The sequence below is a fragment of the Paramisgurnus dabryanus genome, chromosome 24 (genome assembly GCF_030506205.2).
Source record: "Paramisgurnus dabryanus chromosome 24, PD_genome_1.1, whole genome shotgun sequence".
Classification (NCBI taxonomy): Eukaryota; Metazoa; Chordata; class Actinopteri; order Cypriniformes; family Cobitidae; genus Paramisgurnus; species Paramisgurnus dabryanus.
In genome coordinates, this window is record NC_133360.1 from 19947675 (window position 1) to 19971120 (window position 23446).

Here is a 23446-nt window from a genome sequence, read left to right on the forward strand (position 1 = left end):
TTTTGGTTAAGATATTGAACAAAGAGTGTTTTGTAGGCATAAAAGTAAATTTCTTCATCTTATGTGTTTCTCGATTTCTGAGTTGGGTGTGTAAGTCACCAAATCCAACCCTACACAGTGGGGTTAGTTGTAACACAGCGTTACAACTAAGCCTCCAATATACAATGATAATGAAATGAAAACAATGTAAATATTATTACTCAAGATGATAACTGTTAATACAATATCAGGGGAAATAACTCACAATTATAATTTTTTTGTCTTAATTGTGCAGCCCATTCAAAAAAATCTATTTATATGCATTAATGCATAATACAACGATGGTTGGATGAAGGATCATGAATGGATAAATGTTTGGATATCTATCTATTGCAGGCAGATATATAAACAATCATAGGTGTCATTTACACTGGGGACGTTGGGGACATGTCCCCACCACTTTTTGAAATGGCTGATTTTGTCCCCACCACTTTTTGAAATGGCTGATTTTGTCCCCACCACTTTTTGAAAGCATTTGGTTAAAATGTTCTGAAAAAGCAAGCAATACCTGTGCGACATACACTGCAAAAATGACTTTCCTACTTTTCCTACTTTTGTCTTGTTTTCAGTAGAAATATCTAAAAATTCTTAAATTAAGATGCTTTCTCTTGATGTGCAAAATGACCTAAGAAAATAAGTCTAGTTTTTAGACCAAACATACAATTTAAGGGAATTTGTGATTAAGACAAGCAAAAATATCCGCCAATGGGGTGAGAAAAAAATCTTAAAATAAGATAAGTTTTTTCATAAAAACTTAATTTAAGCAAAATTTTCTCACCCCATTGGCAGATAATTTGGCTTGTTTTACACTTCAAAAAAGGATTTTTAAGAAAAAAAAATCTTAGTATTCTTAGTATCTTAAATTAAAATGCTTTTTCTTGATGAGCAAAACGACCCAAGAAAATAAGTCTAGTTTTTATACCAAAAATATGAAATTGAAGGGATTTTGTGCATAAAACAAGCCAAAAAATCTGCCAATGGGTTAGGCAAAAAATCTTGAACCTTTTTCATTTTTTTGTTTATGCACAAAATCACTTAAATTTCATATTTTTGGTCTAAAATTATTTTCTTACGTCATTTTGCTCATCAAGAAAATACATCTTGATTTAAGAATTTTTAGATATTTCTACTGAAAACAAGACAAAAATACTAAGTAAGAAAGTCATTTTTTGCCGTGCACACTGCAAAAAAATATTTTCAAGAAAAAAAAATCTTAGTATTTTTGTCTGGCTTACAGTAAAAATATTAAAAAATATATTAAATTAAGATAAATTAAGTCTAGTTTTTAGACCAAAAATATTAAATTTAAGCGATTTTGAGCATAAAACAAGCAAAAAAAAAATCTGCCAATGGGGTAAGCAATTTTTTCCTGAATTTAGTGCTTAATAAAAATTTTCAAGATTATTTTGCTTACCCCATTGGCAGATTTTTTTGCTTGTTTAATGCACAAAATCACTTAAATTTGATATTTTTGGTCTAAAAACTAGACTGATTTTCTTGGGTCGTTTTGCTAAATTAAGCATCTTAATTTAAGAATTTTTTGATATTTTTACTGAAAACAAGACAAAAATACTAAGAATTTTTTTTCTTGAAAATAATTTTTTGCAGTGTATGTCTGGTTTTGTGGTCCAGGGTCACATAAGTTGCGTTGTGTGCTTATGGTGTGTTTTTTGCCCATTTTTTATGCGTCATTATTCAATATTTTTCCCGTCCTGCTGTAATGTTTTTTCATCTGATCTTTTGTCCCCACCACTTTTCAACACAAACGGACGCCCCTGTAAACAATATAAACCTTTAGTATTTAGACAGAATTTTTTTTCAATTTTTTTGTGTTTAAACCAAATTTTCTAGCAGGTGTTACAACAAACCCTCTGTTTGTTACAATTAACCCCATCTATGGGTTAAGTTGTAACATTTTGCACTCCTGTCGCTTTCGTTGTAATTGTACAGTAATGGTAGGTCCCACAAACAAACTTATGTTCATTTGTAGCAGAGAGGTGCGTTGATTGTGTAAAAATATTAATCTAACTTAAATATTTTTTAAATGATAGAAGTCAAAAAGCGTTAGGTTGTGCCCCGCTCTCCCCTACATATATTTAGTAATGTAATCTGATTTCTTGAGGGTGATGTTTTGCATTTCTGAAGGTTAAGCAATTATTGTCCCTCATTTTCTAATATAATAAAAAAACATTCACTTTTGGTTCCCTATTCATAGAAGAGACTTTTCCTTACCCCACCCAAGGGCAAATAAAACACACCACCCTTCTTCCAATCCATTTTCACACTTACCATCTATGTGTCCTTCACCAATTGTTTGTTTTTTCTTGTAACCTAACGTCTTACATTTCACCTGTCCTACCTGCATTAACGTTAGTGGACAGCGTTTAGGGAGAAACTCATCTGTTAGAGATCTGTTTTAAAAAGCTCTTTATTTTAACCATGCAGACCTTTGGGATGACGTCAGCATTGGATGTAATCCCATCAAAGTCAGACTGGAGTGGTCTGGAGATGGTGGACAGGGCTTTTTTCATGCAGTCTGAAAAGTCAAACAAAGTACACATGGTGTTGAAGAGATGAAAAGGATAAGAGGTCACGGAGCACATGCAAAGCCTTATAGGAAGGCAGAGATGTTTGAATTTCACGCCAGGGTGTAATAAACAGTCATCAAGTTGTTTTACAATATAGTTTCCCAACAGTTCCTCTGCAGGGATTGAAATACTTTGGTATGCTGTTTAAAAAAAAATCAAAGACATTGGTTCGCACTGTGACAGAACTTGAAAAGACCTTGGAAAAATATCAACCATTAATTACAGACAGACAACAAAAAGAAAATTTATTAAAGGAACAGAAAGGAAAGAGATTAATAATAAATGGGAAATGTGTGTACAGAGGATCTTTTGGTGTTGTGGTATTGCAATGTTGAGGCAACAGACTGCAGTATGTAACCTGCCATATTTGAGTTTAGGAACTGCTTCACACAAAACTAACTTGAAAAATGTAAAATATACAAAATGTGACAATTAATCTTTAAGTAATCTCCAAAATTAAATGTACCTGACTTGTAGGGGCAGTTTCCTCGAACAGAGATTAAATTAGGGTGACCATACGTGCCATTCTTCCCGGACGCATCCCGTCCAGGATTTCGGTGCATCTTCCGGAAGTCGTTTTTTTTTAAAACTAAATGTCCTAATATAAGGCCTAGTCCTGAATTAATTATAACCCTGTCTTTGAAACTGACCGGTAAAGGAATTGTTCACCCAAAAATGAAAATTAGCTCATATTTTATTACCCACAAGAAAAAAAAAACGCAACGTTGCTGTCAAATTAGTTTCTATGTTATTTTATCCTGTTAACCTAAATCCCCACTTCAACTAAAGTTTGATAAATGAGATCACGAAAAACTGATGCTTTAAAGCTCCGCAAAGCACATTCATCCATCAAAAACAAGTTCATATGGTTATTAAATAGCAAAGTTATCTGTTTCAGTACGGAAAATATTTCAAACTTTATAAACTACGATCACTAGATTTCGGCAATGGCTGTACTTGTGTTCCTGAAAGCAGGGGCGTAGCCATCATTTCAAAATTGGGATCTAATGTTATACCCTTTTTTTTATTAGTTAACCCTTGTGTAATTGACAGGTTTTATTTTTAATCATAAATTTTTTCTTGTGTGCTCTATGATTATATGATTGTATATGATTATCAAACAGAATGAAAGAATGTGTGTTGATATTTTTTCAATAAATGCACACCTAACCTTTAAAATGTCTTAAAAAATGCACCAGAGCAATGTTTTAGTAACCGTGGTATAAGCGGAATAATTGACTTAAAAAGTGTGCATTATTTTCTTATAATTCAACGGCCCTTCATCAATAAGGAATTAATATGTGCTTTCTAAGTAACCTACTAATAAACAGCCAATATGCAAGCTAATAAATGATAGCTGAGAAGTTTTTCATCATACTAATGTGTGAGAAAGAGAAAGCCGAGAAAATAAGAGAAAGAAAAGTTAACACTTTAACACAATAGGGCTCATTTACATTTTATTTAACTAAGTCATACCCCCTGTAAAACCGTTTTGAGATACAGATGTTCTAGCATCATGTAGTATTTTGTGACAGAAGTCCGGATGACAACATGCAAAAAATAAAACTGACTCTTTTTACCTTTGTGAAGATCACAAGTCGAATCCAGTCTGTTTCAGATGTGTGAACCATCCAATGACCATTTCTGTCCACAAATGCGTATAATCCGTGAAATATGGATATATAGTCTATTGTTTACATCAGATTTCGCATGAATGTCTGGTAATAGAATATAATATACAATCTGAGGACTATTTACATCGTAACATGTAATGGTATATGAGATTACACTCCAGTAATTTACATTCCAGTAAACACATAAACACATATAGTATAAGAGAGATTATCCAAACAGTGCCTTCAACAATGTGATGTCCTCCAGTGATGTAACCAATCGCTCGCTCGTTCCTCCTTCAGCCAATGACTTCATGGAAAATATTGATAGACAAACATGTAGCCAATTATATAACGAATTCAACAATCTCTGTGTGACTTTTTTGTGTGTGTTTGACTTCATGCTGCGCTGCAAGAACTGACAGACAGATGACGTCAAAGTACCGCGAGAGCGATTCGAAAATAAACTACTCCGTAAGATTTCTTGAAGAGCTCTCGCGGTACTTTGACATCATCCGACTGCAAGTCGAACAAGCCAGTGACGCAGCTGATGTACGACGCGGCTGACTGTTACCTGTTCTGCCCCAGCTTCTTTTTTTTCTTTTGTTTTGTGCCTCCGAACTTTGTTTACAGTCTGTGGAGACGCACACTATAAGTTTGAAAAAAAAAAACTAAGCAAACATGTCTGAGGAACAGGTCAGCCACGTCACTATAGTCACATGACTTCATAACAGAACCGAAAGAGAAGACAATGCTGAATAAAGTCGTAATTCTTGCTATTTTTGGACCAAAATGTATTTTCAATGCTTCAACACATTCTAACTGATCCCACTGATGTCACATGGACTACTTTGATGATGTTTTATTACCTTTATGGACATGGAAACCGTACATAGATTTTCAATGGAGGAGACAGAAAGCTCTCGCACTAAATCTAACGTTAGAACATCTTAAACTGTATTCAGAAGACGAACGGAGGTCTTCCGAGTTTAGAACGACATATGGGTGAGAAATTAATGACATTATTTTCATTTTTGGGCGAACTATCCCTATTAAGGAGCCATGCAAAAACAACCGCTTATCCAGTATGTAAACATACACAGACAATGATGCCCCCACGCTGCACGCTAGAATCTCTGGAAAAACAAGCCGATTTCAACCGGAAAATGTACGCTTTTAAATATACAAAAACTGCTATCTCAAACATGGAGAGGCATCTTCGTGATCTCAACTAACAGATTCTGCAATAAAACGAAAATCACAAATTTAAAAAAAAATCTTTCTTTCTCATAATCTCGAAAGTTGTGCTGCCGACTTGTGTCACTGCTTTCCGTGACGAGTCACATATAGGTGGACTACTCCTTTAACAGTTTTTATAGATTTTTGGTGTTAACTGAAGTACTGTAACTCTCTCTCACACATACACTTTCATACTGTGTCCACCACAACTCTTCCTCCTCAATGGCACGTTGTTTATCTGCTCTTTGATTCATTTTATGAACCAGATGTGACTGCTTGCAGTTAATTTGTTTTCTGCGCAAGATGTGTGCACAGAGCTCTGCTTGTGCGCGTGGGAAGTTTTTTTGGCGATAGTCGCTGTCGGCCTGGCCTCTAATGAATCCCATTAAATCATGCACTTTGTCATTATGTTGCCTTTTAAGAGCCAGAAACATTACTTTGGCTCAGCGAGTATGCAATCCTATTGTGAGTGAATGCTGTGTTGATGAAAACAAAGTAGTTGACAGCGGTAGACTCAAGGTATCCATGCAGTGTCTTCCTACCGGGCAAACAGAGATTAGAAAGTTTGGCGGATGGAAATGCTGAAAGGTAAACACTTGGGCAATCAGGATTCATCTTTGTGTCATCTGCCAAGTGGGGTAACATGTTTGGAGAAAGGCTGCGATAAAGTGTGTGGATTTTACGCTAAACACAACAGCCCTATCAATCTTTTGCTACACTGCAAAAGATCTTCTTGTCTTGACTGCATCAATGATTTGAAAAAGAGCGAAAGAGGAGCAGAGCTTTCAATTGCTTTGGAAAAAGTGTATGTCAAATGTAAAGTTAACTTGGTCACATGAAATCCATTATTGTAAACTTTTCCCAAATTTATTAAAGATTACATAGATAGTCATATTGTGAACACTACAAACAAAAGCATCACTTGATCCTTGGTGTCCAAAAGTTTTTAGTCTTCATAGGTGGTACATGGCCAAGACTTCAACCCATGTGAATCCCATGGGCCAGCAGTAATGTTGAAAATCAGGTTGAGTTAGGTTTAGGTTTGCTGAGCAGCTCTTTTTGTCTGTCTGTGTTAAAAAAAAGTCCAGACACCCTTGATGCAGAAACTTCAGTCCAGCTCACAAACATTTAAGTACACTAGTTGGGAGTGTTGGCAGACGGTTGAATAGCTCTTAAACTGAATGTATTCGGTAAGGACAGATATCCAAAGTGAGGGCCAGCATTCACGATTTATCCTTTAACTCCACTGATCTTTACCAGTTCTCCACCTCCCGCAGACAGCACATAGATCCATCGGGACACTGACAAAATTTCGGAGCCAAAGTATTTTCTCACAGTTTTCCATTTCCCGTCCGTAATGTGGGAAGACCCATCGGGCCATTTGTCACAGGTGCAAAGATGCGGTACTATAATTTCCTTAATTTTGTGAAATCTGAGATTGAGTAAATTGCAGTAAAATTACAACAGTGAGACATTTTGGCGGTAGACTGCAAAACACATTTTGTAAAAGAATGTTTATTCTGTATTCGTTTCTCTCAGAAGGATAACACGGTACATCTTGAGAATAGCTTAACCTCAGTGTGATCAGAAATACGCCCTATACATGTGTTTCATATACTGTACTTAAGAGCCAAGCTTTGGGTTTGTAAAATTTTAAAGTTACTCATTCAAATTGTAGATATATCCTCAATGTAAAAGCAATATGACATTATATACATCTAGATTAAATACCTCTTTAGGGTAGGCCTAAAGTTCAGATGTGCTTTACTGTTATACTACAAAGGAAGCGGACACATTATTACTAATCAGATATTTGTTTTTTCTTTATTTATAGATATTTTAAACCAGTTGAAAAGACAAATCCTTTCAATACACTTTTTACATTGTTTTTACACTCTTAAAATAAAGGTGCTTAAAAGATTCTTCACAGCGATGACATAGAAGAACCTTTTTTGGTTCCTTAAAGAACCACTTCCTTAATACATTGTTATTATCTGAAGAACCTTTTTTCACCTTAATTAACCCTTTTGCATTTCAGATGTTAAAGGTGCTTTAAAGAACCATTTAGACAAAAAAGGAGCACCTTTGTTTTTAAGAGTTTAATTTGTTTATTTGTCTACTAACAATAGTGAATATGAATGTATCAAAGATTATTTTCATCATGTTTACCAAACTGTTATTGTCCCAAACCGAAGAAAAGGTAATTTCTGTCACATCTTAAATAATGTGTGTTTGATCTACTAGAGATGACAATTATATAAATCTTAATCATGTATATATTTTTATATAAATAATATCAATTATATCAAAATCTAAATATATATATATATATATATATATCTAAAATACATGCATCCCTGTGTTTGTATTTATATACAATATGTGCAAAAGTTTTAGGCCACCATCACCAGCTTTGTTGTTTAAGAAAAGTCTGTCCATTCATACAGGGGCGTCATGCACCAATTTTTTTTAAGGGGGCACAGTGTCAACAGCTCACAGAAATTTGTGCATACATAGACATCAAACGAAATATTATAGAGCTTTCAGTCTTTTCCATGGCACTTACATTTCTAACAATCTAATTTTGCTTTTATGCAAAAACCTCCAAAATAAAAGTGATGACTAAATTTAATATCAAATACTATTCAATCGGAATAATGACACATTTGCATCATATTTAGATCTGAAACGGCATGTTTTATTTATTTAAGTCTTAATGGCTTGTTTAATTGTGTCATTAATGCATTTTGCACAACAACTGCATTATCATATAAAATTAATATAATTTAAAATCCATAAAGTATATAAACAACGAAAATGACATAAGCTATAGCCACGTGATTGATTTTAATGTTCAATAATGATTTTTAAAAAATATGTTTAGATAAAATTATTAGAGGAACGGATTTTTGCATTAAATTTTACCTCATATGTGAGCATGTGCGATTCCGCGCCCGCGTGAACTCTGGCGAACTTTGGCGTTGTGCCAAGACGATGAATCTCTACTAATATAACGTTGAGACGGTCACATTTAAAACCATACATTTTCTACACAGAGGAGGTTAACTGCACATTACCGTACTGGGGTTTGGAAATGTTGTGAGCGTTTCTAACACGTTTTAATTCCTCAGATAGCCAAATGCAGCAGCAAGCCAGCAACAGGAGAGAGCTCGTGAGCGCGCCCAGACGCTGATGACGTCTGCGACTGCGTTGACTGCAGCGCCAGCTGCCGCCAGAATAAAAGTAATGTAACATGATCAAAACACTATCAAAACGGCGAAAATCTCCGAAAAGTGACAAGGATGCAGCACAGAATGTATAATAGTGTGCATATTAAATAGATTAAAGGTCAAATAACAGATTAATGGACGCTTATTTGATTTTGAGGTTGGATGCAAAATCCATTGGCTCAAAAAACCAAGGGGGCACGTGCCCCCTTAGTTTGAATGGGCATGACGCCTCTGCATTCATATTTATTTTTCACTCTTTTTATTGAGATAAAAAACAAATACAGGAAATATGTACACAATATTAAAAACAAAACAATCTCCAGATGTAAAGGTCATCTTCAAGCATCAGTCAGTATTTAGTGTGACCTGTCTTGGCACAAAACACATCTTCATACCCTAAATACTTGACACTTCAGCTTATACTTTTATACTGTTTTTAATACTACATACACACTTCCTGTATTTTCTGGTTGTATTCTAATAAAGAGACTGAGAAATAATTATATATGATCACTATACAATTTCAAAAAAACAACAATTCTAATGGTAGCATGGTGGCCTAAGACTTTTGTATAGTACTGTATATACGAAATAATTACACACAGTGCACACACATATATTATGCAAACACAAATTTTTATTTTGTTTGCGATTAATCGTGTTTAATCTTTTGACAGCCCTACTTTAAATGTTACTTAAAAATGTGTTAAAATGTTTAAAGTCAAAAGTTAAATAAAGTTATGAACTTCAAAAGTGCTGTTTCATCATGTCTCTATACTGCGTTTAATCCTCTTTAAGCAACCCTGTAATTTATCATGTTTTGATTTAAACGGCTGTCTCAGTCTCCATTGTTCCGGGACAAGTTAATGTTGGGAAATGTTTTATAATGCTCTTTGAAAAACATCCCCACAAAACAACACAGACATTGTAAATATACCTTTACCTCTGCCAAATGTTTTGCATCAGTTACGGCACATTTGAGGACAAGGTCATTCTCGCTGGAGAGTCATTATATTTAGAATGATTTTGCTTTATAATGTATTGTTTATTTTTTACAGATTTAATACAGCTCAGAACTTAATGTATCATCATCTTTTTATGCACTTTTAGTAGCATAATTCAAGGAGAGTCTGTTATGACATAGGTTGGAAAGACATTTTACAGATTTTTGTTGTTATGTGTAGGGTTGGGAATCGTTAGAAATTTTCCGGTTCCGATTCCGGTTCCAGTTCTGCCTAACGATTCCGGTTCTGATTCCGGTTCCATATAATAAAAAATAATGCACAATACTTAAACAATTCAATTTGTGTTTATTAATTACCGATAAAATATTTAAAATGTAAAATGATTAATATTTTCACTTTTTCAGACACTAGGCCTATATCATTTATTCCTGTTGTAGTCCTCGTAAGATCCTACCTGTTGAAGTGAACATGATAGCAGCAGTAGTTCTCAAACATATGATTTGAGATTTATATGCTGGAGCAAGTGTTTTGTCATATATCCTGAAAAGGCTGCTGTACAAGTAATAATTTTTGTATGTGCATGCGTATAGGCTTATATGAATGCATTTTGAAATATAAAAATGTAAATGAGGATCAGATATACGTTTCTTAACAAACATGCGTGTTCATATGCGCTGACGACTTTTCGCCGGAGGCTGCTCGTCACAACATCAAGCAATGCTTAGGTTACTTAGCAACGACAGACGCTTTGGAGCGTCCACGTGCTTTGGAGAAAAGTGGCGCGATCACGTTTTCCGCGTGGTTTTAGATGCAAAATGTGAAGCAATTCTCAAAATTATGCGAAGTTCACGGCACAGACCCTCTAAAAGGCGTCCAGGAGTTTTGCTTGAGGCAGTTAGTGGACTCAAAAAGAGATATTTCGACCTGTTTGCCAACAGGATTTGGGAAGAGTATTATTTTCGAAGCCTGGCCGACCCTTTGTCAGCAGCTGGAAGGAGATCCATTAGAAATAGTTGTGTGCCCCCTCGTATCGATTCTGGAAGATCAAGTAAAGTCCTGAGAAGGACTGTCCTGAGAACCAGCCGTGTTTGTGGGCAAACATGAAACATCACAGCTGGCCGATTTAATTCAATTCAATTCATTTTTTTTATATAGTGCTTTTCACAATTAGTAATTGTTTTGAAGCAGCTTTCCATTAATAGAAGCAGGGAAAAGCACAGAAAATCGACAGATAGCATAACATAATACAGACAGCATAAGCCATTATAAGCAAGCGTATTAATAATATAACGTATAGAAGAGGGTGCTAAGTTAAGCCAATGATGGCTGACTCCCCGGAAAACCCCCCTAGGAGAAAAACCTCCTGACTTGGGAGATATATATATGTAAATGGAGATTAAGCGGGTTCTGCAGGTTCTGCCGGTGTCGTTGGTCACCGCTTGTATTGCTTGTAGGTGTTAAAATGTGGAGAGATATGCTTTAAACAGATGTTTACTGGGAGCGTCTCATTGGTGTGACTGTTGTTCTATGGTGAGTAATGTTGTTTATTTAGCTGCTATTTAGTTAATATGTGTGCATACCTAAACAAAGCCCACAAAACATCATTCATGCTTATTGTTGCAACTACATCTATTGCTTATTTTACTGTGAGATATTGCATACGTTTCCTACCGCTTTACTTGGGGTTTTGCTAAGAGGAGATTGGAGACTGATGTGCCATTGTTATGCACTTTGGCAATGTTTGCTATCAAATTACTCATACTTGTTCCATCCTTTGGCTGGTTATTTCAAAGACTGACTTGTTGCACACCGGTCTGTTGTTGTGAAGACTTTCCACGCCCCAAAACGTGACACTAGACTAAACAAACTGTGATTGGTTGTTTGACATGTCGGTCAAACCGGCCTTATAGGTGGGCATTGGTCAAAAAAGCTGCCATGAATTCCTGACCTTCAGTACTGAAGGTCTGGCTACACGAGACTACTGTGCTGTTTATTCATAATGTTCCAACTGAATTACATTTAGTGTTGCCAACTATCTTTAAAGGTCCCATATTTCAAAGCTTTCTAAAGTTTTATTTAGGTTATGATGTCCTTAAGAGTATATTTGCAGTTTAAGTACCAAAAGAATCTCTCTATATATTTACAGCTCCTCTTTCTGGAGCCCTGCTAAGAACAGGTCGTTTTGGCCTGTAATAAATAATATTCATGAACCTCTCTTCTGATAGGCCTGTTGTTTGATGAATGAAATACACAGTTGAAACAACGTTACCCATAAAAGTAGACAAAATCTTAGTTGTTTGTACACTAAATGTTAGGTTAGTAAACCAAGAGACACAGCGAGATTTTAACCTCAACATGTTTAACTCAATAAAATAACAGACACCAACAGAGCTGTTGTATGTAAATTAGTAGGAAGATATGTGTGTGTATATATAATAAGTTTACTATAATAGTGTTTGTTTTAAATGTTCAATAAAACAAATAATAAAACAACATCCATTAGTGATTAACTTTATCCTGTTTGTTTGAATATATTTTTTGTGCAATTGTTTATTATTATTATGTTGTACCTCATCACTAAAGACTTAACTAGTTTGTGAAAGAAATCATGATCTTAAAGTGTTTGCTGAATTTGTTCAGCTTTGTTTTTTCTTGGATTTATTTAATAAGCTAAAAACATGTAAGCATTTGGCAGACGCTTTTATCCAAATCAACTTACACTGCATTACAACACATACATTTTTATCACTTTGTGTTTTCCTTGGGTTCGAACCCAATATAAATCTAATGCAATGCTTTACCACTAAGCTATAAAGGAGCACAATATTTTAATTACTTGTCTTTCAAGAGTTAATTAGTCTCAGACATGCCATTATTGTCAGTTAGTGAATTAGTATAAATGCTCCAGAATATTCCTGTAATCCCTTACTTTCTCTTGTTTCTGCAGTGTCAGATACACAATGCATCTTCTCAGCATTAGTCTGTTTGATGTCGCCATGAAAAGAAAAGCAATTGCCTCTGTCACTGTGTGTTTATTATCTTTTTTATACTTATTTATTTCATACTTATTTATTTCAAGCATCTCACTCAACACTGTTTGTCTTAGCTCCCCCCATATGCCCTTTCCCAAACTGAGTTTATGGTTTTCTGTCAGCGCTTCGCACTTACTGAGTCTGTGAGGTTTTTGTTATGTGTCTCACCCACAACAACCTGACGAACTGGATGTAAACTGAAGTCTGTGCCAATTGAGACCAAAGGCTTCAAGCTTATATTGTATGAAATACTCTACAATAATTTCACAGAAAACAGTGTGAACTTACACTCCAACATCCTGAAGAAACTGGATGTATACACTTTCTTTATACAATGTCAATATCCCAGTTTGGGACTAGGCTTTCATTTCATGTCCTGGAATTTGTTTAGATATTTGAATTGGAGTGACAGAAAGAATTTATTTAATTGACAGCTATTTAATTTTCTTCATAAAAAAACATGAATTTCAAAAATACGTGATCACATTTGAAACCTTTGGCTGGTTGCATAAACATACAGTAGCCTTGATCTTCAGACTCTGTCTATAAACTAGTCTGACTAACTAAAGCCAGTGAAAGAAGAATGTTGCATGAGCTGATGATAATCTTTAGTAAGACATTAAAGAGCACAAATTATCCGATTCACGATTTTACATTTCCTGTGGTGTGTACACTCAAAAAAATATTTAACCCCAAAAGTTAAAACTTATGCATTTCAATTGCATGTCAATTTTCCATCCAATTTAATCACATAAATCAAATGTAAAAGTTAACATTATGTTTTAAGCTAAACCATCACATTCAATTTATGTGAATGAATTAAATAAATTTTATGTTAATCGATTAACTGGGTTTTAAGATTGGGTAATACATAAACTTTATTCTTTTTAAATAACTTATTGCTATTGCTTTATATAACTCTTGTTTCTGTTAATTATATTAAATAAATTGTCAAACAATGTTCAGTTATCACTGTATGCATTTATTGTGTTGCAATTCAGCTTCATAAAACACAGGAAGCTGATAAAACTTGACACACAGAAACAGTTTTCTTAATATACATAACTACTGTATTACTGTATCAGTGCTTCTACAAAACAAGTCCTTAGATTTCTGATGTGCCTCAATGGCACAAGAGCTAAACACTTTTGTTTCAAGATTAACAAGAGGTACAGGAAGGTGCCTTAAAAGATGCATGTATCTTGCATTAGTGTCATTAGCAGCATTCCAGAGTTACTGAACTCGGTTTCAACACTCCAAAGTGAAATTTGGAGCTTCATATGAACACAGGAATCGAAAAACACTTTTACTTAGGAGACATAACTATAACAGTATCAGTGCTTGTATTTCCAAACTGGCTCAATAGCACAAGAGCTAACAACTACTGTGTCAAGAGTATCAGAGCTACAGCAAGGGGCATCATCGTCATCAGTTTGTAGAACAAATCCAAAAGTTCACAAGTTTTCAAATGTCCTTATAGAACTTTGGGGGAAAGCTTGTTGCCATCCAAATTCATCAGTACCTTCTGGAAGAATTCAAACGTGAATTTGAGGCTCTTAGGGTAGCTTAAGTTGAGAGCGTAGATCAGTCTGAACAGGATCACTACTCCAAAGGAAATACTCTTCAAGCGTTGAAGCAGCATCACACCTTCTATCACTACCACAACATCCCCTAGATTCTCCTCAGCACCAGCACCTTCTCTACGGATCGCATAAATCCCGAGAGTAGTCTCAGAAATTCCTCTCTTAGCTTCTACAGGGTTGCAGTCCTAAATCCAAAAGAAAAAAAATAACCCTGTTCAGTTTAACTGAAATTTTGGACACAAGCAGCTTAGAAATAAGTTTATATTCTTATATAAAAACATATACGAACCATGAATTCTTTCACGAGTGTTGTGATGTCTTCATTGAGATAAACACACAGACTCTTTATGACACAGTCTCGTTTGAGGTGTATGTCATCACGCTAGAAAATAATAAAACAATATTAAATAAAGATTATAATGACATCATTGTAATTAGTTCTACATAGAAAAAAATACATTTTACCACACCTTGTCAGCAATTGCCACTATGCGTGATATCTTCTGTCCAGAAGCACCTCCTTTGCTTTTGAAAACCTTATGCAGGTTTGCAGTGTATCTATCCAGCTGCCCAAAGAACTTGGTCAGGAGTGGCACTGTTGTTATCCGCATGAATTCAGCGTTTATCTGAGAGAAAAATGGAAATTAAAATGGACAATAAATGTAGGTTGACTGTGGAGGATTTAGTTGTATTTTACCAAAATTGCATTGTGTCTATAGTTCTTACTATGTATTTATATATACACACACTTATATATATATATATATATATATATATATATATATATATATAGTCCTTATATATTAAAAAGCAACAACAATAAACACAAACCTTAAGTGAGTGATTGTCCCAAACGTAGTCAAAATATGCTGGAATAATGACACTAATGGGGTATCTGCAATGGTAAAGACAACCAACAGTTAGATTGCATGTACTCAGCATTAAAAGAATGCATGTTTCACTTCCATGGATTTGTTTAAACGTAAAATCCTATACAGGTTTGCATGTAAACAACTGGTATTATTAAAATAAAGCAACAACAAAAAACACAAACCTTAAGTAAGTGATTGTCCCAAACGTCGTCAAAATATGCAGGAAAAATGACATTAATGGGGTCTCTGCAATAGTAAAACGACATATTAGATTTCTTTTACACAACATTAAAAGAACGACTGTTTCACTTAATGGAGTCGTGGATTCCCCACTTCAAGGACTTGTTTAAACGCAAAATCCTGAACACGTTTGCATGCATATAACGCGAATGCGCGCATTACGTCCTTGTAGAAAATTTCTGAATACGTGCAAAAGATATTTCTAACAAAGTACGTCGAGATGACAAAGCTCAGTGGTGGCGTTAACCAGCGATGCGCAGAACCATCATCTTATGACGTCAAGTACCGCGAGACAGCTGTAAGAGCACAACTCTCAAATCGCTCTCGCGGTACTTCTGTGTCATTAAGGATCAGTCAAACGACTTGTTATGAAAATGAAAGTAAAGTGTTAGTTAAAGTAATTATGACGGAACTTTTATGACCATAGAAGTCTAACGCAACCTCTGGAAGTTGTTAAAACGAAGCACACACAGCGGACCGTACATCAAAGTATTTTATAAGAGATTTGTTTCAATGAGATATGGTATATACTTTCAAATATATTCAACTCTTATATACGATCGTTATACTGCGTTTCGTGAGTGCAATGTTTTGGCATAATGCAAAAAAACATCGATATAACGAAGCTTTAATTTTTTGTAAGTTATAATTTTTTTAATCATAATCATATATGCGTACCTGCCTAGATACATAAATAATAGACAGTCAATCGGCAGTACGTATTGAAAAAAACAGTTTACTTAACAGTTAACTTACTCGTTTTAAAATGGGGAATCCGAAAAATATAACGTTAAAGTTTAACTAGATCAAGCATCGATTAAATGATTACCAGTAAGTAATAATAATAAAGTCGAATCATTTATAGATATATAAAATATCTTACCTTGTAGGAATAATTCAAATATGTTCCTTGCTACTGTGACGTCCACATGTCGTCTGGCGCCACCGGAAGTTCAGTTAATCAAGGCGCATGCGCAACACGTGACACTGCGCCTTATTGTAACCAATTAAGTATGTTTTATGTAATTTGATCAGGTTGCTCTTAAATACATAACATTCATGTAGTGTAAAAGCACTTCAGAAAGATACAATTTATTTGACATTTTTTCAAATATATTATATTTGGATTGTTTGCTTAATATCAATTACTGGCAAGAATCATTTTTTTGAGTGTACTGTGTCAAGAGTATCAGAGCTACAGCAAGGGGCATCATCGTCATCAGTTTGTAGAACAAATCCAAAAGTTCACAAGTTTTCAAATGTCCTTATAGAACTTTGGGGGAAAGCTTGTTGCCATCCAAATTCATCAGTACCTTCTGGAAGAATTCAAACGTGAATTTGAGGCTCTTAGGGTAGCTTAAGTTGAGAGCGTAGATCAGTCTGAACAGGATCACTACTCCAAAGGAAATACTCTTCAAGCGTTGAAGCAGCATCACACCTTCTATCACTACCACAACATCCCCTAGATTCTCCTCAGCACCAGCACCTTCTCTACGGATCGCATAAATCCCGAGAGTAGTCTCAGAAATTCCTCTCTTAGCTTCTACAGGGTTGCAGTCCTAAATCCAAAAGAAAAAAAATAACCCTGTTCAGTTTAACTGAAATTTTGGACACAAGCAGCTTAGAAATAAGTTTATATTCTTATATAAAAACATATACGAACCATGAATTCTTTCACGAGTGTTGTGATGTCTTCATTGAGATAAACACACAGACTCTTTATGACACAGTCTCGTTTGAGGTGTATGTCATCACGCTAGAAAATAATAAAACAATATTAAATAAAGATTATAATGACATCATTGTAATTAGTTCTACATAGAAAAAAATACATTTTACCACACCTTGTCAGCAATTGCCACTATGCGTGATATCTTCTGTCCAGAAGCACCTCCTTTGCTTTTGAAAACCTTATGCAGGTTTGCAGTGTATCTATCCAGCTGCCCAAAGAACTTGGTCAGGAGTGGCACTGTTGTTATCCGCATGAATTCAGCGTTTATCTGAGAGAAAAATGGAAATTAAAATGGACAATAAATGTAGGTTGACTGTGGAGGATTTAGTTGTATTTTACCAAAATTGCATTGTGTCTATAGTTCTTACTATGTATTTATATATACACACACTTATATATATATATATATATATATATATATATATATAGTCCTTATATATTAAAAAGCAACAACAATAAACACAAACCTTAAGTGAGTGATTGTCCCAAACGTAGTCAAAATATGCTGGAATAATGACACTAATGGGGTATCTGCAATGGTAAAGACAACCAACAGTTAGATTGCATGTACTCAGCATTAAAAGAATGCATGTTTCACTTCCATGGATTTGTTTAAACGTAAAATCCTATACAGGTTTGCATGTAAACAACTGGTATTATTAAAATAAAGCAACAACAAAAAACACAAACCTTAAGTAAGTGATTGTCCCAAACGTCGTCAAAATATGCAGGAAAAATGACATTAATGGGGTCTCTGCAATAGTAAAACGACATATTAGATTTCTTTTACACAACATTAAAAGAACGACTGTTTCACTTAATGGAGTCGTGGATTCCCCACTTCAAGGACTTGTTTAAACGCAAAATCCTGAACACGTTTGCATGCATATAACGCGAATGCGCGCATTACGTCCTTGTAGAAAATTTCTGAATACGTGCAAAAGATATTTCTAACAAAGTACGTCGAGATGACAAAGCTCAGTGGTGGCGTTAACCAGCGATGCGCAGAACCATCATCTTATGACGTCAAGTACCGCGAGACAGCTGTAAGAGCACAACTCTCAAATCGCTCTCGCGGTACTTCTGTGTCATTAAGGATCAGTCAAACGACTTGTTATGAAAATGAAAGTAAAGTGTTAGTTAAAGTAATTATGACGGAACTTTTATGACCATAGAAGTCTAACGCAACCTCTGGAAGTTGTTAAAACGAAGCACACACAGCGGACCGTACATCAAAGTATTTTATAAGAGATTTGTTTCAATGAGATATGGTATATACTTTCAAATATATTCAACTCTTATATACGATCGTTATACTGCGTTTCGTGAGTGCAATGTTTTGGCATAATGCAAAAAAACATCGATATAACGAAGCTTTAATTTTTTGTAAGTTATAATTTTTTTAATCATAATCATATATGCGTACCTGCCTAGATACATAAATAATAGACAGTCAATCGGCAGTACGTATTGAAAAAAACAGTTTACTTAACAGTTAACTTACTCGTTTTAAAATGGGGAATCCGAAAAATATAACGTTAAAGTTTAACTAGATCAAGCATCGATTAAATGATTACCAGTAAGTAATAATAATAAAGTCGAATCATTTATAGATATATAAAATATCTTACCTTGTAGGAATAATTCAAATATGTTCCTTGCTACTGTGACGTCCACATGTCGTCTGGCGCCACCGGAAGTTCAGTTAATCAAGGCGCATGCGCAACACGTGACACTGCGCCTTATTGTAACCAATTAAGTATGTTTTATGTAATTTGATCAGGTTGCTCTTAAATACATAACATTCATGTAGTGTAAAAGCACTTCAGAAAGATACAATTTATTTGACATTTTTTCAAATATATTATATTTGGATTGTTTGCTTAATATCAATTACTGGCAAGAATCATTTTTTTGAGTGTATGTGTGTATTCGTACATGTTAATGATATGCAAAAGATACAAACCCCAAAGTAAACGATGATGCGAGTTATCGTCTACAACGTAAATCTCTTTTCTTGGACTACAACAAACACACGGATTGTAGGCAACAGTTTACTTCCTAGGATAGGTGATGTAGACAAGACCGACATTATAATAATTCCTCCCACTTCGGACTCACAGCCTGTAAGTTAACTCCTGTTTGCAACCAAATCTTTCAAACAAGGTAAGAAACGTCACATTTCCAGCTGACATCAGGCCAATCACAACGTACAGATTAGCTGGCCAATCAAGGACATAGAGCTTTTCAAATCTGTGCTTTTCAGAAAGATATCTGGAGCTACAAAAATGTACGGTATGTGAAAATTATTGTGTTTTTTAATCATAAACCCATTGTATTATACCAAATACACAAAATAACTTTGTTTTTAGCAATGAAATAGGTGCACTTTAAACTAAATGGCTGACAAAAAGGCCCTCAATGCCGTTTTTCTTGGCTGAAAATATCTGCATATTTTCAGAATACAATGCTTCCAGTTATATTTTAACAAAGTAATTGAGTCATTACAATGCAATACAATCCAACAATTTTTTTTATCACAAGGGACTTTCAGTAAATTTTATTGGTCTGTAAAAACCCTTCTATTCTAATTGTCAATTTATTAAAAAAATAATGTCAGGCCACTTTTGGAAGCTAGACCAGTTTATTAGTTTCTATGGCAATGTAGCTCATAATGAAAAGTTACTTTTAAGTTCTTACTTTCTGAAATGATGCTGCATTTAGGTCAGGTTCAAGAGATAGGCGCGCATGAATGAACCACAAAGTCGAACATAATTGGGAAACAATTTTCTATAAGTCCCAAGTGTCAGTGAGTAACATGGCAAAATAAATGGATGTTGTGGAAGGCTTTTATATTTACAAAAATAATAATAAATATAGCTGCAAGCAGCAATTACCGGGGTCAAGCAAAAAAGGGCACAGAAGAAAGTAAAGTTCAGTTCAGATGAGCAGTTTAAAGAACCTAGGAAAATCTCTTGATTTCAGACAAAATAATATAACAGTTATCAGCAAAAAAGCTGTGTTCTCATTCAGTGAAATCTCTCCCTCTCTTCTCGACTAGCATTGATAACTAGAACACTGAAGGAAAAGTGAGTGGTGCTTGCAGTGGCAATACTCAGCTCACAAAATGTTACAGTTGTGTTAATGATTCAAAAGAGCCCACCCCCATGTCTCTACGATGTTCTGATGCAGAGATATAGCTCTTGCAAAAACAGTTGATAAGGTATTCTCATTGGTTGCTAGGGAGTGAATTGGCAACCACCAATGATTATACTCCAAGCCATGAAATGAATAATCCATGATGACTCAAGGTTTTAGATGTACTGTTGCAGTAGTTTAAGCAAAAATTACCATTTCTATTTCAAAACCACTAGGTGGCACAATGACAAATTGTGCATGCAACCTCTGGTCATGACTGTGTTACATCTAGCTAGTTTCATGACTATACACTTTAGTTTAGCTAGGAAACATTGTATGACCATAGGGCTTGCTTGAAATTAAAGGTTTTGTTAAATTATGAGGACAATGGTGCAAGAATAAAAAAATTTTGTGTGGCCTCAGAATCTGATCATACATCAGCGTATCAAATATGGTGTATAAATCACATTTCGTTGCGGAGTTATAACCATTTATATGTAAAATTTTTTAGTTTTTTTGCAATTTTCGGCCATTTCTGATAGAAACTTTAATATAACTCCAATAGAGTTTTTTGTTCAGAAGGTAATGTAATGTTCTTCCTATGGTGTTTATCGGAATAACGCTCGCGGAGATATTCGCGAGTGTTTTTTAAGTGCTATTTTGATGTGCAAGGCTAACCGTAAGGCAAATTCTGGCATGTTTGGTATCTTTGGACTCCGCAACTATTCAGGACTCCAAGGAACCAAGTCACATTAAAATAAATTTACCGCAGCCAAAGTTATAGGCGTGTAATACATTCGTCTGACCACTAGGTTGCGCTGTGACGATGCGCCCTCAAATCTTGACTGGCATCAAAACTACTAAGTGTCGTGTCAGTAGACATAAGTTTGGCGAAGACACAGCCTATAATCAGTTCTTTGGGCTATATGTAAAATTTGTTGATGCGCTATAAGATAACAGATTGGTTTATCAAAATTCTTTTAATAACTTTTTGCCGTGAGTGTCTCTAGATGCTACATACCGTTTTTCGTGGCAATCATGCAAAAGCTCTAGGACAAGTTCGCAAAAGTAGGTTTTATGACTAATTCAAAATGGCAGGAAAAAAATCATGACGGAAAATGACGTCATAGGGTCCAATCGAATCGTCTTGAGCCAAGGAATCAGAGGAACCAATTTCGTTTCTAGGACTTACGGGTCAGAAGTTATAAGCAAAAGCATAAGTGCAACTTTGGACTTTTGGTGGTGCTAGCGGGTTTGATATAGAGACTCCAAATTTGCTGTGGAAACTTTTTGGACTGACCTCTATGAGTGTGCCAAATTTCATAACTTTCCTACGTACGGTTTTATGGGCTGCCATAGAACGCAATGGCGGAGGAATAATAATAAAAAGAAAAATAACAGATACAATATAACATTAAATATGTAATATTAATGTATACTTTGGCTTCATAAATAATTTAAAAAAGCAGAAAAAGCTAGCGGGGCTAACACCAGACCACATGTTCTGGGAACCACATGTTCAATTTCTCGTATTTGAGGCGTGGTTTACGAATGCCCAGAGCCGTTTCTTGTGTGCTACAAATGTGTATCAAATGTGTCTGTACATAGCTCAAAGCCAATCGTTGTGTCGCTTAGATGTCTTCTAGGCTAAATGCTAACACATTCACAACGCATTGAATAAAGATAGGTATGTATTCATTCGTTTAAGTTGAGGTAAGAACATAGTAAAATATAGAAAAGCACTTACGAAAAGCAAAAATCTGTAATATTGCCATGTTTTGCAGTTGACAACAACCAACATCAACACATGTGCCAGTATTTCACATAAAAATATAGAAAATACGGTAATTAAAATAATTCAAAACCACAGGACTTTATACAAACACAAGAAAACAATGGCAACAAGTTCTGTATTGGCACTGTTCTGGAATGCATTAACATCATTTATATTAGTATGCCAAATGTGTTATTTGTCTTCTCACAACACATTTCCTTCGGTGTAATGTCATTGTGATAATGTCAACATTTTTGTTAATAACCAAAACAGAGAGCATGTATTCACCCCTCGTACTAAATTTTTGAATGAGCCCTTGAGATAGCAGATGTGGCAGCTCTCTGATAAAATATATAACACATAGGCCTATTTCTCAAAAGGTCAATGGTACACTTATTGCTTTGATAGTCTGGTGTGGATGTTATTATTAGTCTGAGCTGTGACTCTGCATTGTTCAAACTCCATCATAACAAACTCTAAACTGGGTAACGGCGCCAGATGGTGCCGTTTCCAAATGCAAAACTGCCACATATTAAGAAAATCTTCACTGTTTACAGCACTGACAGACACAGTTTATCACAGTAAACAGCTGTCAGGCACGGCCACGTTGTTGGGAGCTGGCAAACACGTGGCGGCTCTTTAAAACTCTGCTGTTTGGTGGGCAGTGACAGATGGGTTTGCGTAGATGGCAAAAATGCCTTTAAAATGCCACATAATGGCTTGCATTGTATTCCTTAAAGACGAGAAAATAAAGGACATTTTGTTTAAACACAATTACATTTTTATTTGGGAAGTCGTTTGGTTTTAATGCTTTGAATACGTTTGTGTTAAAAGAGCCTTGCTTGGCACGCAAACAGATGTGCTTATCTGGAACTGGAAAAGATCTGACAATAAAATTCATCCTCTACACAACACCAGTCTGTAAACCACGTCTTATAGATTGCTTTATTTTGTGTGTGTGTGTTTTTTATAGAACATATCTGGGAAAGTACATTAATTTAGCCTTTTTTGAAATACAGACTTTTTTTTCTGAATAATTAAAAATTGACGAATTGAGTCATGTTAAGCTGCATGCTTACCACCAGCGACTTTCAATGAGGTTGTTAGAAGGCGTTCATAATTTCGGTAGCACAAACAAAAACATCGACTGCAGTAACTAACAAGACATTAATTGGCATTGCTCCGCCATTGCTAGTCGCTGGTGGTGTGCCTATATTGTTTGTATCTACTCTATGCCCAATGCTCAATCTCATTGCTATTCGTACATATTTTATAAAGATGATACTGTGTATTAATTCATATGACCACATTCATAAATTTTTGTACGATTTGCCTTTGCCCCAGTGACATCGGGGTTAGGGGTGGGACTACGATATTTTTTATGATAATCGTACATTTTTG

The 23446-nt window shown here is 35.1% G+C and overlaps 2 protein-coding genes across 4 annotated transcripts; both read right to left on the reverse strand.

Annotated features, from left to right (window-relative positions):
* Positions 1-13702: 13702 nt before the first annotated feature.
* LOC135740862 (uncharacterized) lies at positions 13703-16572 on the reverse strand. Of its 2 annotated transcripts, XM_065259399.2 has the most exons (6): positions 16285-16572; positions 15344-15407; positions 15121-15184; positions 14760-14915; positions 14579-14671; positions 13703-14474 (listed from the first exon to the last, which is right to left on the reverse strand). In XM_065259399.2, the coding sequence occupies exons 2-6, from the start codon at positions 15394-15396 to the stop codon at positions 14181-14183; spliced, it is 660 nt and encodes a 219-aa protein (XP_065115471.1). In that variant the 5' UTR covers positions 15397-15407; positions 16285-16572; the 3' UTR covers positions 13703-14180. The 2 variants fall into 2 exon arrangements, with proteins under 2 accessions (XP_065115471.1, XP_065115470.1); XM_065259398.2 differs by having other exon boundaries at positions 15344-16572.
* Positions 16573-16597: 25 nt separating this feature from the next.
* Positions 16598-18982, reverse strand: LOC135740863 (uncharacterized). 2 transcript variants are annotated; one of them, XM_065259401.2, is made up of 6 exons: positions 18765-18982; positions 17824-17887; positions 17601-17664; positions 17246-17401; positions 17065-17157; positions 16598-16960 (listed from the first exon to the last, which is right to left on the reverse strand). In XM_065259401.2, exons 2-6 carry the CDS (start codon positions 17874-17876, stop codon positions 16667-16669), a joined length of 660 nt encoding a protein of 219 aa, XP_065115473.1. In that variant the 5' UTR covers positions 17877-17887; positions 18765-18982; the 3' UTR covers positions 16598-16666. The 2 variants fall into 2 exon arrangements, with proteins under 2 accessions (XP_065115473.1, XP_065115472.1); XM_065259400.2 differs by having other exon boundaries at positions 17824-18982.
* Between the last annotated feature and the right edge of the window lie 4464 nt (positions 18983-23446).